General features: G+C 44.4%; 1 protein-coding gene across 2 annotated transcripts in view; it reads left to right on the forward strand.

Moving 5' to 3' along the window:
* Positions 1–17,194, forward strand: part of CAMSAP3 (calmodulin regulated spectrin associated protein family member 3) — a 261,867-nt gene that overhangs the window by 154,757 nt on the left and 89,916 nt on the right. Inside the window, exons 3-7 of one of the 2 annotated variants that reach the window (XM_085654390.1) lie at positions 1,567–1,701; positions 2,413–2,496; positions 5,229–5,261; positions 12,153–12,200; positions 17,020–17,158. In XM_085654390.1, the coding sequence (XP_085510516.1) occupies positions 1,567–1,701; positions 2,413–2,496; positions 5,229–5,261; positions 12,153–12,200; positions 17,020–17,158 (439 nt within the window). The remainder of the gene's footprint in view (positions 1–1,566; positions 1,702–2,412; positions 2,497–5,228; positions 5,262–12,152; positions 12,201–17,019; positions 17,159–17,194) is intronic. The other variant, XM_085654389.1, reaches the window with a different exon arrangement.

Below are 17,194 nucleotides of genomic sequence, written 5' to 3' on the forward strand. Positions count from 1 at the left end.
GGCGCTCGATTGCTGGGGCGTGTTTGTCAACAATAGGTGGCAGCAGTTTAATGATGCTTTGGATTTTTGCAGTGAAGAACTCTGCCTGTTTATCGCAGCGTTGGCCTGAAGGATCCGGGGCAATTTGAGGAGCCGGGTTTTTTTAGCAGCTTATTAGTAACACGGAACATTTCTCTAGGGGAGTTAGCGGCGTGCAGGATTTTTTTCCTCATAGAAAGAAGCCTGTGCCTTTTTAATTTTGGTTTTGTACTTCCCAATGGCCTTCCTGTATCAAAGCTTCTTTTTGGGGGGAAAAGTCTTTCCTCCAGGCCCTCTCCTGTACTTTGCAGCAATGTTTTAGGATGCAGAGGTTCCAGGGAATACCAGGGGGATTTGTGGGGACCATACTTTTTCTTCATGAGGATCTTAGGGAGGACCCAATTCAATGAGCCTTCTATCCAGCTGCAAAAATCATTGTCAGCTTAGACTGGACTAGGATCAGACCTGGGTCTGGTCCTTTCCAGTTCATGAACCCATTTGCCCAATGAGAGTTTGGACCAGGGTCGGTTAAGGGTCCGTAGGGGTTGGGAATAACGGGTGGGGGCTTGAGGACACCATGAGGGGGGGATAAGAAAGTGGTCGGACCAGGGGATGGGATTATTTCCTGTGAGATTCTCCAGATTAGATAACACTGGGTCGAGGCAATGACAAAGGACATGGGTTGCCAGCGAGACTTTTTGAGATGGCTGAAGGGTTGCGGGATCACTTACTAATTCTTGTGCAAGAGCAGCTCCTGGGTCGTCTAAGTGTAGGTTAAGATCCCCAAAGAGAGTGAAATTTGTGGCCGTGCTGGCTAGGTTAATAGCTGCTTCTGTCAAACCTTTGCAGAATGCGCCGGCTGCACCTGGAGGTCGATAGATCAAGATGCCAGTGAACGAGAGAAGAGAACTGAATTCTAATGAGAAATGCACGTTCTCACATTCAGGTAGTGGGTTTCCTAGTAGGTGACAGATAAGGTGATCTTTGTATATGATCGTGATTCCCCCGCCCTTGCCTGTTCTGTCCTCTTTTTGTATCGGGTAACCCTGAGGGAGTGTTTGCACAATGTCAGGCTCTGAAGAGGAGGTAACATTTCAGTGGTTTGCAACTGCAAATCATGTATACATCTCATTTTGATTCACAATTGGGAGAGGATGCCCCTTTCATGCCCCTCATAATTGAGAAACAGATTGAGTGGCATAACCCTTTTTGCGATTTGGGGAAAAAAGCTTTTCCAATTACCAAAAGGGGTTTAGTATTTTGTAAAATGTCCTTTTGACATTGCAAACCTCGTGATTTTGCAGATTGTGGGTGGGGTTTGCCACTCCAGCATGTATTAGTCAGGCCCCTAATCTTCTAACAATGCTCACAGGAATATCTTCAGATATGCAGAGGCATTTTATGCTTGCCGTGGAAACCTGTCAAACATTGAAGCATTCAGCACTGAAAGTACCAAAAACCGGTTCAAGTTCATGATGCCCTCAATCTATGTGCCTCCAGGCTTGTGACTGCTGTAGTTTTAACCTGTTGCTCCTCTCTTCCCCACAGGGTGCTCACTTGGCCATGATTGATGCACTGATGGCAGCATTTGGTACACACTCAACCGAGGCGTTGGGTGTTCCCGTTGGTGTGGAACGAACGTCAGGGGCCTGGGAACAAAAGCTGCTTTGCTGGGTGGACAAGGTACCCGAAACTCCCATTTTGCCTCTCAAAACATATCTGCCCTGTCTTCACCAGCATGTTGCCCCTCTCTGCTTCCCCAAGCCTCTCCACCCTCCCTGCTTCCGTCCTTCCCTCTTCTAATGCTTTTACTCTTTTTGCCTCTCAGGGCGTCTCCACCCTCCCTGCTTCTCTGAGCATTTGTACTGTCCTCTCGGATTTGATTCTCTACCCTCCTTATCTAGCCAGGTATTTCCACCCCCCTCACTTGTCTAAGCATCTGCGACCTCCCTAAAAGTCCCTCGCATAGCCAAACCCTTCTTTAGATCCTCACTTAGCCAATCTCCTAAGCCCTCATGGAGGCTTTCACTGGGGATTTCTGACCGGACTTGCAATCCCTCCTGAAATCTGGCAATTTTCACCATAGCATTCCTGACGCCTTACCATAGTATCCAATCTCTTCTAAAGACCTTTACCCCACAAAATATCTGAGGGCTCAGTAAGGCCCTCTTTAACACTTTTTTAACTTTACTGCACCTCTGACCTTTGCTTCCTCCTATGCTCCAGTCCAAACACAATCTCCACTAAATCGTTTGAATTTTTTCTCACTTTATCCTTTATTTCCACTCGCACCTCTTGTTTCCCACTTCCACCCACGCACTGCACCTTTTCGCTCTATATCAGTATTCCCCTTTGTCTAAAGTTTGACTAGATATTTGTCTCCTTTCTTTGCAGATCAATCGCCACCTCCACGAATGCGCAGAGCGAGAGCTGAGTCAAAGGCAGACCCCCACCTCCGATGGACAAGCTCCCCCAGCGGTAAATTCCTCAATCCCTTCTTTAGATCTTCCTAGTCCCGATTCAAACAGATTGGTTGGTCTCGGGGCAAGCATTTCCCTGATAGTCAAAATTCCAAACTTCAGGTTGACCCTCCCATTGCGGTTGCATTCAACACTGTTGTGTTAAGTCACAATCCTGGGCTTAATTGGGCTTCTCCAGTAGTGGCAACTTAATCCACTTTCTTGGTGAGCTGAAGCTCTGGAAAGTAGCGGCTCTGGAGTGAGGTGATTAGTAGATTCTGGAGGTTCACCTTTGTGTAAACTGCAGGGCGGGGGGGCGTAATTTATTACAGACCTCTGTTCCTCTTTTTTTTTTTTGCTAGAAGAACTGAGGTACAGGCTACCACAAGTCTTCGTTGGCCACTTATTGGCTGTGCAGTTCATTCAGGGAGTGTTGAAGAAGCGCATGTCCGGCCTAAGGTTCCTCTTCTTTTTCTGTAGAGTGCCTTATGGGGAAACGTCCTTTAGGACGAAGCCGGAATCACTCTGTGCCTTCACAGCACGGGCAACAGAGCAAATGTGTCTTTAGCACGCACTCGTTCTGCAAGCAAGTCGTATTACGACTTGCTTTTGGGGGGGGCGCAATTTTAGAGTGGTGTTGGGATTAAAGTCCAGCACCATCCGTCCTGTTGCTTAGACTGGAGTGGGAAAAGTAAATTAAACTATTCCAATATCCAGAACCCCCCCTAAGGCAAGTCGTTAAACGACTTGTGTGCAGAACAAATGTGTGCTAAAGAGTCATTCGTTCAAATGACATGGGTTCCGAAGGCATGTGTGAAAAATGCATTCGAAATTCCGTCATACAATTCCGTCATACATTCTTCCCGATTTGTCTCCTGGAGGTGGAGTGTGGCTCCCTCTTGGCTCATGCAGATTCCCTTCTTGGAGCTTCCACCTCCCCATACACTCTTCTTATTGGGGGTGGACCTAGGGGGATTGTTGTGTTCGGGAAATTTGTTAGAAATGTTCACTTTCTGTACAGAATCATAAACTTCCAAAGCAGTATAACCAATTCCATCTAAGCCATTTGATGGACACTGTAGAGAATTCAGTTCAAGACAGCCAATCAACGGAGGTATATAGAAATTATAAAATAGTGCTTAATAGATTAGTGACTGCAAAATAAACTTCTATTTGGTGAGTTTGTGCCAAATTTTATATTTGTCAGTACAGTGGGGCCTTGTAAGCGCAATCCGCTGCAGATCCATGTCACAGATAGCTTATCCAGCCAAATCAGGAACAAAGCGTTTCAACTGCTTCCCCCTTTAGCAAATATTGACATGTGCAATACCAAGACTGCAGCATGCAAACCTGTTAAAGTGACCACGATGCTAGTTTTGTAGCACCTAAAATGTGACTATTTCTCTTCATTTTCAATAACACTGCGTGTTTTGAAATCTGTATGCAGCTTAGTTATTCTATAAAGTTAATGCCTCCTGCATTGTCCCCTATATGAACAAATCTTCAAAACAGCCTTCCACTGAATTGTCTGTCCTTCTGTCGCCCATTGCCTTCCAGCACACAGAAAATGATTTGATGGCTGTTCTGCAGTGGACTCTCTGAAATTCTGGAAACATTGAAGTTTGAAAGTTACGCTAACCCCTAAACCCTAATCATTTGTCATCTCAAAAACTAAACGCTCTTAAATCTGAGAGATGGTTGTGCTCTCCAGGAGGGTCCACCAACACCAAATTCCTGAATAAATACAGTGTAGCGGTAGGAAAAACAGTCTTGCATTACTACAAGAGGCCCGCCCCCTCCCACACTGTTTATAGTAGCAAGAAAATCCCCTTTATTTGTTGAAAAAGAATTGATGCATAAAATTATCCCAAAATGTTTATCCATATTGGAAATGCAAAAGCCCAACTTTGCTGACGATAGAATAAATGTACATGTTCTTGTCAGTCACTTGTTTTAAACGACAATCCACAGATATCATTTTGTTTCCACTACAAGCCAGCCCTCTCAATTTAATCATTTATTGGAAATCTGACAAAGGCTTCAGAGCCCAACCTTGGAGATGGGATTGTGTGGGCATACCCGTTCACTTTAAAATGGCTGACATTTTGGAGAGGGGACTTGGATTTCAAATTAGGTGAGGGTAGTAGGTAAGCATAAATTCTCTACATTTTCGAATTGAAGAAATGAAGGCAACCTTTAGTGCAAACCCAAACTTTGCTGTTGGTTCAGTGTTTTAGTGCCGTACTTTGAGTTTAATGGGTTACAGGATTACACCTTTGTATCAAGGTTCACCCCTTTTTCTATTTCAGTTCAGAGGGCCAGATAAATTCTACCCCAAACAGGTCACCCCTAACGAGGGAAGAGAGCTAGGGTCAAGCTGAATACCAGGTTGGGCCTTGGGTATCTGACAGTCATTGCCCACTGCCAGGCTCCATGTTTTTGTAGTGCTATAAGCACACACGTGCTTCTATGTGTATGTTGTTTTTAAACCCTGCAAAAGTGCTTTTGGTGGACATGGTGTTGATGCATGTGCTCGGCCGCACTTGGCTGAGGTCCACCACAGACATGATAGTGTGCTAATCTTTCTTCTTTGTCTCTTCCTCTGTAAAGATGTCTCGCCTTCTGTCTTGTCCGCTCTGTAGCTGGTGGGTTGCTCGTCGGAGGTTCGATGTTTCAATGCTTCCTTATTTTGTCCCTTCTCTCTTTTCCCTTCTCTCCTAAACTTTGACCTCTGCCCTGCCCGTTGGCCAGTGCCCGACCCGCTGGTACTGGAAGCTGGTTCCTGTAAGTGGGCCTTTTCTCCATCTCTTCTCTCTCATTTATTAGATCCTTCTGCTTGCCTCTCCTTTTGGTCTCTGAACCCCCTCTTTGCTTGCCTCTTCTAACATCTTTACCATTGGCACGTGCATATCCATTTTTTTTCTTATTATATGGTACAAATGATTTCTGGGGCTTGTGTCGGGGGAGGGGGTTAAATCCTTAAGGTGGGCGGCCATGATGCTGCATGTAAGGCCCGCACAGTGAGCAAAGGATGCTGGGACCACAGTACCTCTGTCATGATGGCTTAATAATCCATGAACACCAATCATGAACATCAACAGATTAGGCATACAAGTAAGAAGTTGTGATTTTTCAAAGCATAAAATGTTGTATTTTAATGCAACTGGAGTATGTTGACGCAATTTGTAGCTGCTATCGAACGAGAGGCAGTTGAGAGGTCTTAAAGGAATATTCAGGAAGCAGTTTACCCCGAAAATCAGAAGACCTTGACTTGCAGAATCTTACGACCCACTCTTGTCCGAAGGACTAGCAGAAAGCTCCTGATGGAATCCGGAGTCAGAAATACTGAGAACCCGATGGTGCTGCCACAGTGTGACCATCTCTCACATTGTGGTCAGTGCTCTCCACGCCCATGTGACAATCACTGCACAAGATATTGGTCTCTACACTTCTTGACATTCTTTGTCTGTAGTCTCCCAAGTCAAAATCCTCCCATCTCGGGTATTACTACTCATGTCAGGGGGGATGTGGATCCTGTTCATTACTAAAGACTTTTCTACCAACTTGGGGCTTTGTGAAACTGTTCCAGCAGCCTCAAGATGATGAAACACCAAATTCTAAGTTATCAAATCCATCCTTGTTCATGGCGTTTGCTGTTTTCCTTCTCTCCTAAAGTTATTCCTAGGCAGTAAAATACATTTTTGTTTGTGAAATCTTTTTTGATGCTTAACAATGATGACATACGGTTCAAGATTAGCCCTTACCTAATGGGAAATGTGCATCGCCTTCCTCGAGGGGTGCTGGATATCCCTAGGCTCATGGGTTGCACGGTCGCCTGACTCATTGGCTGCTTTGTATTACCTCCCTTCCGGAGTCCGGTGTATGCCCCTGCTCATGAGATGACCCTTGGGTTTTGGGGTACTCTCTAGCCTGATCTCTTGGGGTACTCCCACACTCACGGAGTGCGCTCTAGCCCTCGGCTCATGGCACAGCAATGTCCTTGGTGCTGGGCGTTCACCTGCCTCAGGGGTGGTTGTGCTCCACCAGCCTTAGAGTGGCCTTTGAATCACCCTCTTGAATGATGCAAACTGATGCCTATTCATATATCTGCTAACTCCTAGAAGAAAATGGTAATCAAAAGTGCAAGGGCAACAACTGTTCTAGTCTTCCTAATAAAATGAATTCTTGCCCAAACTTATCAAACGTGTGGGGGACGGGGTGCCAGCAACTGCTTGGCAAGTAGGCAAGGTCTAATTATTTTCAGCCCAATACAGCAACAATCTTTAAATTATGAAAAACGGGCCCAAGCTCTTGCGTCTAGAAGCCCAGGGCTTCCCCAGCTTGGAAAATTAGGATGTTCTTTGGGAGTTTTTTCAAATGGACATCAGGGCTCCGGGCCGAAGAAGTGAACTGACCTTGCTTATCAATGAACCCCATCCCCGCTCAAATGTATGAGCTCCCGTGTGCCTTAACAGCGGTATAATGTGATTTGCCGCCATTTAAAGACTATTGATTCTGGACTGCTCTGCCACTTTCAGCCTCATTAATTATTCAAATTGAAGCACTTTGGAACAAGTCCACAAACTTGGCCAACTTTGCAAAGACAATGGGATCCTGTCCATTCTTCTCTGTTTTTGTTATCTCTACACATTTATTAATTGCATTTGTCTGCATTGTACACACTGTGTGCTTAGAATAAAAAACTGCTTACATTTTTTATTGGCTGGCTCCTCCATTGATTGTATGGTGCAGCAAGGATGACTGCACACATGTATTTTAAGAGGCTTTACTTTGTCCAAGCTATGTGAAGGAATGCAAACGTTGGGCCAGGTGCTACGTGCGCAACACTCCCTTTAATGAAAATGATTCTTATGGCTGCGGTGGCGGCGGCTTCGGACTGGCCTACTGAGAATATATGGCTTAAAGATGAACCTCTCTACTAACTGTATTTGTTTTAGAACCACGGTTAGATTGAGGGCCAGCAAACACAACCATGTCATTCTCCCTCATTTAGGAGGGTCCTTTGACCAGGATATTATACCTCTTCGCTTTGTGCAGATCTTGGTATTCTATCTCTTATTATGAGCTGAGAGCTCATAATAAGAGATAGGATACCAAGATCTACCAGAAGTGTAGTGCCTGACCATGCTGCCGCAGACCCATCGCCGTGGCAATATTTGCATAGGTCTTTCAACCAAAATGAGTTTGTGTTTTTTTATTGCTGCGAACTAGGTTGACGCAGTGGCAGTGCAAATTGCTAGAGATATTGGAGTCAGTCATGCCTCAGGCTAAGCACTCGCGGACAATGGCTCCTTCTGCAGACTCTGGCATCTGGTCAGCAATCTTTTCATTATGGGAATATTGGGCCATTTTTAATATGTCCAGTTTCGGCTGTTTGATCCGGCTCGTGCTACGTCTCCGCACAAGGCTCCTTAATGCTTCTCTAATTATAAAAAACTATTTTCGAGGAGGATAGTTGAAAGTCTGACATGATTGCCTCTCACTGAAAGTCTCAAATGGCACTATTACATTAGAAGATGGTGCCAAGTCATTTTACTCTAAACATTAATCTGATTTAAATGATATCCCTGCGTTATGATTCCCACCCTCTGCCCCCACTGCAGCCACAGGCCTTCAGTTGAATACTTCAGACCCAACCAAACACTGTTTGTGGTTAATGTTCACATGCAGTCCATAAAGACATGCATAAACAAGCCTTAAAGAGGAATAAAAAGTAGGGGGAACAAACTGTGCTGTAGATCAGGCAATGTACAAAAAATACATTTGCATTTTCAGAAGGTTTGACCCATAATAGTCCACTGTAATAACAAATACGGTGTGTACGAGTATAGCACCTGCTGTGAGATGCATAGAAGTGAAAAATGAATCACTGTTTACAAAACAGTGCAGATGCAAGTATATTTTCAGTACTTATTTTTTGAGTCAAAGTTAAATTTTTGTCCAAATTAAATGAGCAGCAACTTATTAGGTTTTTTGAACAGTGACCCCTTGCAGTGTGTTACACCCAGACCTGTCCCTCTGGGCCTTGTCCCACCTCCCAGTTATGCATCTCAAATGTCCTGCTTCCCAGGCATTTTTTCCTTTTTGTTAGCTGTTGTTCTGTTTGCACCGTTGGACAGAGAACATGTGTAGACTAGTGCTTGGTGTGCATAGCCTGGGCTGTCAAAGAAGCAATCCAATGTACTTGGTTATGCTGCAAGTAGGACTTCTCAATAAGATTGCCTCAACATGAATCCCACCAGACATTGCAGAAGCAGGGCAGGCAGTCGTTCGCAGGGGCATTGTGCCAGCCCAGGAAACAATCGGGGGTGTAGTAGCACACCATTAATGTATCTTTGGGGATTGTTGGGGGTAGCTGTCTCCCCAAGGCTCTCTCACTAAACTTCTTTCAGGGAAAGTAGTGTTCCCTTTCTATGCCAGAGAGAACCTAGCTGCAATTTGCATTCAAGAACGCTCCTTTGAGGACATAGCGTGAAAAGTGGTTCTCCGGCTGCCAATTTCATCATTCCGCTAGGAGCGCAGAGTGTTTGTGGTGCAACTCTTACCACCAAAACCCTATGGTTGGAGGAAGGGTCCAAGCACTTGGCAGTCCCACACAAATATGGCTGCTATAAATGTCAATGCCATACTCTGCTGCTGGATTTCAGCTACCTCTGGAGAGAGCCTGCAGACAAAGGCCTAAAACCACACATATTGAGATGCGGTACTGTTAAAGAATCAGTCTGCACATTCCGATAGGCCATGACACGCGCAGTAGCTCTCACAGCATTCTCTTTGAACTGCAACACTGGCTGACACCAGGCTGCAGTCTAAGATTTTTTTGAGAAGACCGAATGCTGTTCTTGATCTCCTCGGTGTCGGTAAAGGTTTACAACCCAGTGTTAACTATAGCTCTTGTGACATATCATCCCAATGGAGCTGCAACATCTTGAAGACCATCTAAGATTTCAAGAAGTGCATAAAAACCAGAAGTCCTGTAGGTAGGTTTTAACTGACTCTACCCGGAGCAAATCTTAAAAGTTCAAGATCATGGGAGCTGCATTTGTGCTCGATGGCACGAAGGTAGAACCCTAGTATCTAAACACAGATTGAGAATTGCCCCACTTGTGGTATGTCGTCTTCTATAGAACTAACGCAACGTCCTCTAACACAGTCAAGGACTGAAATGTATAGAGCACCATTTTCTTAAATCTTATTAAACTGCTCATAATTAGCCTCTCCTCTTTTTAACCCCCTCCACTTTTTTAATTGCTCCCACCTTTTTAACCCCCCCCCTTTCGTTTTAAAATTTTTTTCCCCCTCTGATAGATTTCCCCTTTCTCCAGTGCCACTTTCTCCCCCAGACTGATTCTTACTATTCTGAATTGTCCTTCTCCTACTTTTATTTGCAGTTTTTATAAGTTTGAGTATTCAGCCTCCCAAATTTATATTCTGCCTTGCAATTAGTGGTTCTGCCCAAATCCTCAGTTCCCTGCCTCCAAAATCTTTTCTCCCCAAATATTTGCCTTTTCCTGGGAACTCTATTCACTCCAATTTGGCACCAGATTCTCCTTTTTTTTTTTTTTTTTTGTAAAACATTTTTATTGCCTTTTACATGTCATATAGCATATCCACTTTCAGGGTGGCAATGTACAAAAAAATAGAGCACTACCAGGCGAATGCATCAGTTGCAGGGCACTGGATTCTCCTCTTATTAACCTTTACCCAGATAATGTCCCTAAAGGAATTCATCCGTTTGAACACAAGCTTCCTGCTTGGAAACACTGTTAAGCCCTTATTAGTGCCCATCATATGAACAGTAAGATGCAAGTAGTCCACCTCTAACCATATTTCAAGTTCCAAACGGAAATGTGCTTTTTGCCATTATCCATGGAATTTGTTTTTTTCCGCCTATCTAACCCCCAATGGAGACCTAGTATTTGTCTCATGTCATCCTCTCGCTATAGCTGGGAACTAATCTTTCTTTCCCCTCTTTGAAACATTATAAACGTATTCACCTACCTACTGTAGCACCCCATCTCTTTCTCTCGCTCCGACTCTTCTCATTAAATGCTCTATTTTCCCCAAACCTTTCCATTGGTACCCTACCTCTGTTCCATAGGAAACCTATCCTACTCTCCTTTATCCCCTCTCTTGTTGTTGCTCTCTGTGCCTTTTATAACATTTCTTTCCTGTCATTCCCTAGTCTGCCTTCAATGCTGCCCACTGCCTTGGTTGCATGAGACTGGTTCTTCATGAGAAAGCTTTGATGAAATATTAGTCATATCAAACCATCCTCTCTGCCATCAACTTGGTACTCCACTTGTACCATTTTTACCCTGCTCGGCTTTATTATCTGAACTTCATGACATCATTCAAAGATCAGGGTGGAATTCTGAATTGGTCGATCCATCTTGCCCAAGCACGGCAATGAATGGTTCGCCCGCAATGTCCCAGCATCCTTTGCAACTGGGTGAGTGGTTTATTTTGTTTTGCCCTTTTTGTCTCTTAGTTTCTTAAATTGAGGAAGAAGTTGCACATGACCTGTATAGTCACCTTTCACAAGTATTTTCCTTACCTGGACCTCCTTAATGCTCCTTCATTGCAGACCATAATTTCCTTCCATCTCTAGGCTCGAGGGACAACTGCTGTCCTCTGCCTCCAGAACTCAAAGAACTGCTATTCCCTTCCCTCTTCTTCCTTCTTAGATCATTCTTCTTTTATGACTCTAGGCTAAATGAACCATTAATGCCACTTCCATCTCATTACTCCATGGACCATAATTAACTTCCATCTCTCAACAGATCACCATTCCTTTCCGTCACCAACTCATATCTGACTAATCACTTCTCCTTCATCTCCTGGTGTTGATAGGCTTGTATTACTTTGTCTTTAAATCTCCATGGATTATTATTTCTAGTGGTCTTTGGCTCATTGATCGTTCATTCCATTCCATCTCTCACCACGATGGGCCATCTTTCCCTTCTGTCTCTTGGCTTGATGGACCATTGTTGCCTTTCATATTTAGGCTCGATGGACAATCACTGTTTACAATTCTACGATTAATAGACCATTACTGCTTCTTGCCTTTAGGCCTCACACTTTCTTTCACTATTAGGTTGTATAAATCAATTAGGGTTGGACCTAATTGATTTCACATTTTTTCTGCCTTCCTCTTGGGCTAAGTCTAGACCCCCTAATAACTAAGATGCTACTTTATCTGAGTCACTATGATGCATATATGGACACAATAGACCCTAATCTTCACAACCAAAAGAGATGAATGTAAAATTCTAATAAGCTGGGCTGTGGAAAAGGACATAGTAATTTGAATGCCTATTCCCACAACCAATCCTTTTCTACTGGAGCTGTCATGGGGCCCAGTACCTGTTATGTCCAGTCCATGCTTCTTCCGGCAGACCGGTTTTCTCATTTTTGAGTACTTCACTGGTTCATGGATTGCCAAACTTGGGGTGGGTCAAACACGAGTACTATACAGGTCTGGTGCATATGCCCTTCCCTAAGAGACAAGGAATAGTCTGAGCCTTCTTATCTCCCACCAGGGCTGCATCCAACTCCTTGGCATGCTGATGGTGACGGTCTTGGCGCTCATCCCCTCATGTGGTGAACAGAGCATTGATGCTTTCTTTCTCTTTTCTTTGCCATCGCATCCAGCATGCCATCGCTTTTTGTTTGAAGGAGTCTGGGAATAAGCCTCCTGTGGTAAAGTATCTTCAGACTGATTGCACAGCACTTCACTCCCATTTTATTTGCTGTTTTTCACCAAAGGGCCATTCCTGTCACCCTTGGATACCTTCTCAGTTTAACACAATTTCTGGATCCCTCTTCTCAACCTTCCCCACACTGGACATCCGCAGACACTGCCATTTATGGCTTGGTGCCCTCCTACCTTCCGATAGATCCCTTCTCTCACCCCATGCACCCACTGTCCTGAAGGGGCTCCCTATATTTATCTCTGCAGATGAATCTTAGGATCATTCCTATAAAGAGATTAATAGGAGATAGGGCCAGTTTTGTCCCCTGTTAAAATTAGTATACAGGCCATGTCCATTTTTAAGCTAAAGCTTTGGGGCAATCTGGGAGGAATGAGTGTTTGTGTGACCGGCCATTGGTGGAGAAGACTGGATAATCAGTTGAAGTACATAGAGCCCAGTGGGAGTGCGAGAATTTCCATCTAAGTGCCGCAGCGGTGGTGGACAAGATTTGTGTGTGTGTGTGCGTTCGTTCGTGTGTGCGTTCGTTCGTGTGTGCGTTCGTTCGTGTGTGCGTTCGTTCGTGTGTGCGTTCGTTCGTGTGTGCGTTCGTGTGTGTTCGTGCGTGTGTGTTCGTGCGTGTGTGTGTGTTCGTTCGTGTGTGTGTTCGTGTGTTCGTTTGTTCGTGTGTGTGTTCGTTCGTGTGTGTGTGCGCGTGTGTGTTCGTTCGTGTCCGCGTGTGTGTGTTCGCGTGTGTGTGTGTTCGTGTGCGTGTGTGTGTGTTCATGTGTGTGTGTTCGTGTGTGTTCATGTGTGTGTGTGTGTGTGTGTGTTCGTTCATGTGTGTGTGTGTGTGTGTTCGTGTGTGTGTGTTCGTGTGTGTGTGTGTTCGTGTGTGTGTGTTCGTGTGTGTGTGTGTGTTCGTGTGTGTGTGTGTGTTCGTGTGTGTGTGTGTGTGTGTGTGTTCTTCTGTGTCTTCTGTGTGTTCTTCTGTGTTCTTCTGTGTGCTTCTGTGTGTGCTTCTGTGTGCTTCTGTGTGTTCTTCTGTGTGTGTGTGTGTGTGTGTGTGTGTGTGTGTGTGTGTGTGTGTGTGTGTGTGTGTGTGTGTGTGTGTGTGTGTGTGTGTGTGTGTGTGTGTGTGTGTGTGTGTGTGTGTGTGTGTGTGTGTGTGTGTGTGTGTGTGTGTGTGTGTTCTTCAGTGAGTTGTATAAGGCCACTCCAGGTCTCAGGTCCTGAATGCTCATGCACTGACGGAGGCTGAGCGACCTTCATGGGAAGCTGTATTTAAATTACTGAGAGCTGCATGCACACTGAGACAACATAATGTAGTACCATAGGCAAGTAGAAATGTCCTAGGGGTGTTATCTGATTGCACAAAAGGAGCAAGCAGATGGGTATATTTCATGAAAGTGGCATGGTCTTCTAACACTTTATAATAAGAGTGCACAAGGCTGGCAGTATTGCTCCGAGATGCGGGTCTGGGACTGATCTAGCTTGACATGAACCCCTTAGTTGTGGCAAGAAGTGATGGAATAAAGAGCAGAAGATTCTTGAGTGCTTCAACTGAAAATATACACAGTGACGACCTAGCCGCATGATAGAACCAACATCAATGAGTGTGCATGTCCCTACCGAAGATCAATTTAGAAACTAGACACTCTAGGAAGATCGAGGGAATTTGAGGAGACCTGACTGTATCTTGCAGGAACCACAAAAGGGCTTGGAGAGAGGCAACTATAGAAGAAACTTGCAACAAGTATTTATTGATGAACTGGTAAGCAAGAGCTGAAAACAAGACCACCCACAATCGCTAGGAGATCTGTAGAAAAAAAACTTCAAACTAGAAGGTGATCAGTCCCAAAAGGCAAGAACATAAACTAACGCAAATGCTGTTCTTATTGTCCCTGCTTTACCTGAAAGCAGCTGTGCGAATCCTGCAGATTTTGAAACCTGACCAAGGAACAGAAACCTTCTGGACATTGTACACCCGCAGTAGGATAATATGACACTTCTGCCGGGAACTTCAGCCACCATTTACCAACAACCTGAAATCTGGATTATTAATGATCAACATACGTTTGACTCTTAACAGACCAGATGTGAATCTCCTTAACTCCCAGCCTGGTTACAAATTCACCTCTGAGGTGGGCCTAACTGGATGTCCCCTCAGCCAAACTTATTTTGAGATGCATATTTTCTGGGCGTGTGAGTTCTACTTCACCATCTGGAATCCTAAATCTATAGTTTGAATCATGAGCGTGCAAATGCCCCTAGTTAAAAATTTGTGTTAGGAAAGCAGTTTGACTGATGTCCGTTCCAGACTCCATACATACTTACGTTGTCTTGTGAAAATCAGGTTCTGAAAAGTGGTAATGAGTTGGACCCTGTGGTTGTGATCTGCCAGTGAGGAGTGAACAGGGCTTCATGTAAGTGTATGGAAATTTTAATTGGAATGAGTGAGACACAATTGAAATGCATGAGTGTGATCCTTGAAAGAAATGAGTGAAACCCATCTTTAGTGTATGAGGTCATTGATTGAGAGTAAGTGAGACCCATCACAGATGTGGGATGCCATAGATTGTGGGAATGTCTCGACTCTGAGATTCTGAGCGAGCAATACCCATTAAAGTGGATGAGATCAGTGATGTTGCACTGAGTGATGCTCCAGTAAAGTACTGAGACCCCCGATGGGTACTGAGGAAGGCTCTCAAGTGCCTTACAGCACTGGGAGAATAAGATACAGGAGACCTAGGTCTTTTTTTTTTTAACCAGGGTGCTTTGTAAAAGCCTCCTGTCTCATGGTTCCATATGTTATCATGATACCCACACAATATATAGGGTAGCACAAGTAAAAGAGCAATGTGAAAGCAAAAGGAAAGGGGGGCACAACAAAGTTGTGGACGAAAACAGTCACTCACCCGAGGGTGACATGCTTCATCACTGGGTTCCTTCAACACACACGGACCACAAGGTACCCCGTCTAGGCTACAACTTACTCAAGAAGGAAGGAGCAGGAGTGCAAAGCACGTGTTGGATCTACCAACTCAGTGTGACAAGGAGGGGCAGAGTGCAAATAATAAGTGAAAGTGTATTAAAACTACCTACGTAGGAGCAACCACTTTATTCTTCCATCCTATGTGGTAGCAAATAAAAAGCAAGTGAAAGTAGGGTTATAGATGTATACCCCATCTAGTGATCAACATGTTTCTGCCAAGACGACAATCAAGTTCAGGGCATTCATCAGGATCTGTGTCTATACAGTCACTCTGCTAAAAGGTGTGTAAATAATAATATAAAAGTGGTACTTAGGCCTCAATTCTTGATCATCAAACGCATGTATCAATCAGTATATTTTGGTCAGAAGGCTCAAAGTCAATACAGTCATTCCAATTTAACCATCTACAGAGTCTCTCACCCAGACGGTTCCTCTCAGATACCGCAATGGTGCTCCATGTTAACTCTGGAGGGAGTATTTTATCAGACAGCTGTACACGAGCCAACTGGGCGAAACAGGATATTTAACAAAATTAGTTGAGATATAGTTTTTAAAATGATTCAGGAGCTTGAAAGCCGCACTGGCCTTTGTGTTAGTTACATTTTCCTAGCAGAAGGTCTCTTAAGCTCTCAAATAGCAGATTACATCACATAATAGCCCCGAAATTAATTTTTACATGTAGTTTTCCATTCTGTGCTTCCAACTATCCATTATGATGTGATCTCAAGCGAGACCTGCACCCAGTGTAGACTAAAAACAATACTTAACCCTTTGTCTCCTAGCTGCAAAATAGACCTGTCCCAGAAACAGAGGCCCACATCCTCCATTTTGCCTTTAGTCCTACATATGAGGGAAATCCTGTGGATTTGTTTCAGGGAGTGGGTGGTGGCTTCCTTCATTTTCCTCTGAGTTTTTAATTTAGCTTTTTTTTATTTAAAATGGTCTCTCGTCTTCGGCGCTCGATGTCTTTTTGTCTCTTTGGTGTACCCATTTTGCTGGATCGTGCCTTGCTATGTTTTTGCACCCCTTATTTTACTTTAGTTGCATGCACGGAGAATGGCTCTACTTGTCTGCTTCTTTTGTTGAAACTGTTTGCTAAAAGTTGTTGCTTGCCTACTTGTGGCTGCGCTTCTGCATGCATCTAAAGGAGGGTGGTGGTAGATGGAGGTACATGCCTGTGATCTCAAACAGTCATCCATATATTTGTTTGCATTTCTAGATACCTGCTAATATTCCCATGTAGTCCTTATATAGCCCAACAACTTGCTTGGCCTGGTGCTTTCCAGCCTGGAGGCCCATAGAAACAATGGATCAGCTTGTGGGCCACATACGAGACCAGCAGCCGTGCTGCGGGTAGTAGTCAGAGCTGCCAACATTGCAGACCTGGCAAAAATATCTGTCTCATTCTGGTATGACCCTACTCCTCAATATAGCCGTGCCCCAGTCAGGTGTGCTTTCTTAAATGTCAAGTTAGGCAACTTTGCCTTAGCGCCAGTTCATCTCTACGAAGGTTCCATTTCTTTGGGCTACTTTTGAAGTCTCATCAGTTGTGATAATATCACAGATGATCTGCCAAATTATGAATATTCCATTTCTGCAGTAGTTCAAGGTTGAGCTTCTGACACAAAAAAATGCCCTATTGTGGATTGTCCCGGACATTGCTCCATCCCGATTTAATTAAGCACATGTAGTCAGGAGACACACCTTATTTACTGCTTTGCTTCCACTGTTTTGTAAAGTCGTTCCTTGCGTCCCAGCATCTTCCTCAACACACTTTTTCTCTCAGATTGTTCTTCACACTAGAATTCTACTCCCTCCTTGTATTCATTTGCAGATCCGATACCGGAAGGATAAGGTCTTGCCGAAGCAGACTCCTTGTTTTCCTGGCATCACTGGAGTGAAGGACCTAGCCAACGGCTGCGCCATTGCTGCTACTATCCACTACTACTGCCCCGAGATCCTGCGGCTGGAAGGTGAGAAAAGATCGCATTCAAATTACAATTAGGCAA

The sequence above is a fragment of the Triturus cristatus genome, chromosome 4_1 (genome assembly GCF_964204655.1).
Source record: "Triturus cristatus chromosome 4_1, aTriCri1.1, whole genome shotgun sequence".
In the NCBI taxonomy this organism is placed as follows: domain Eukaryota; kingdom Metazoa; phylum Chordata; class Amphibia; order Caudata; family Salamandridae; genus Triturus; species Triturus cristatus.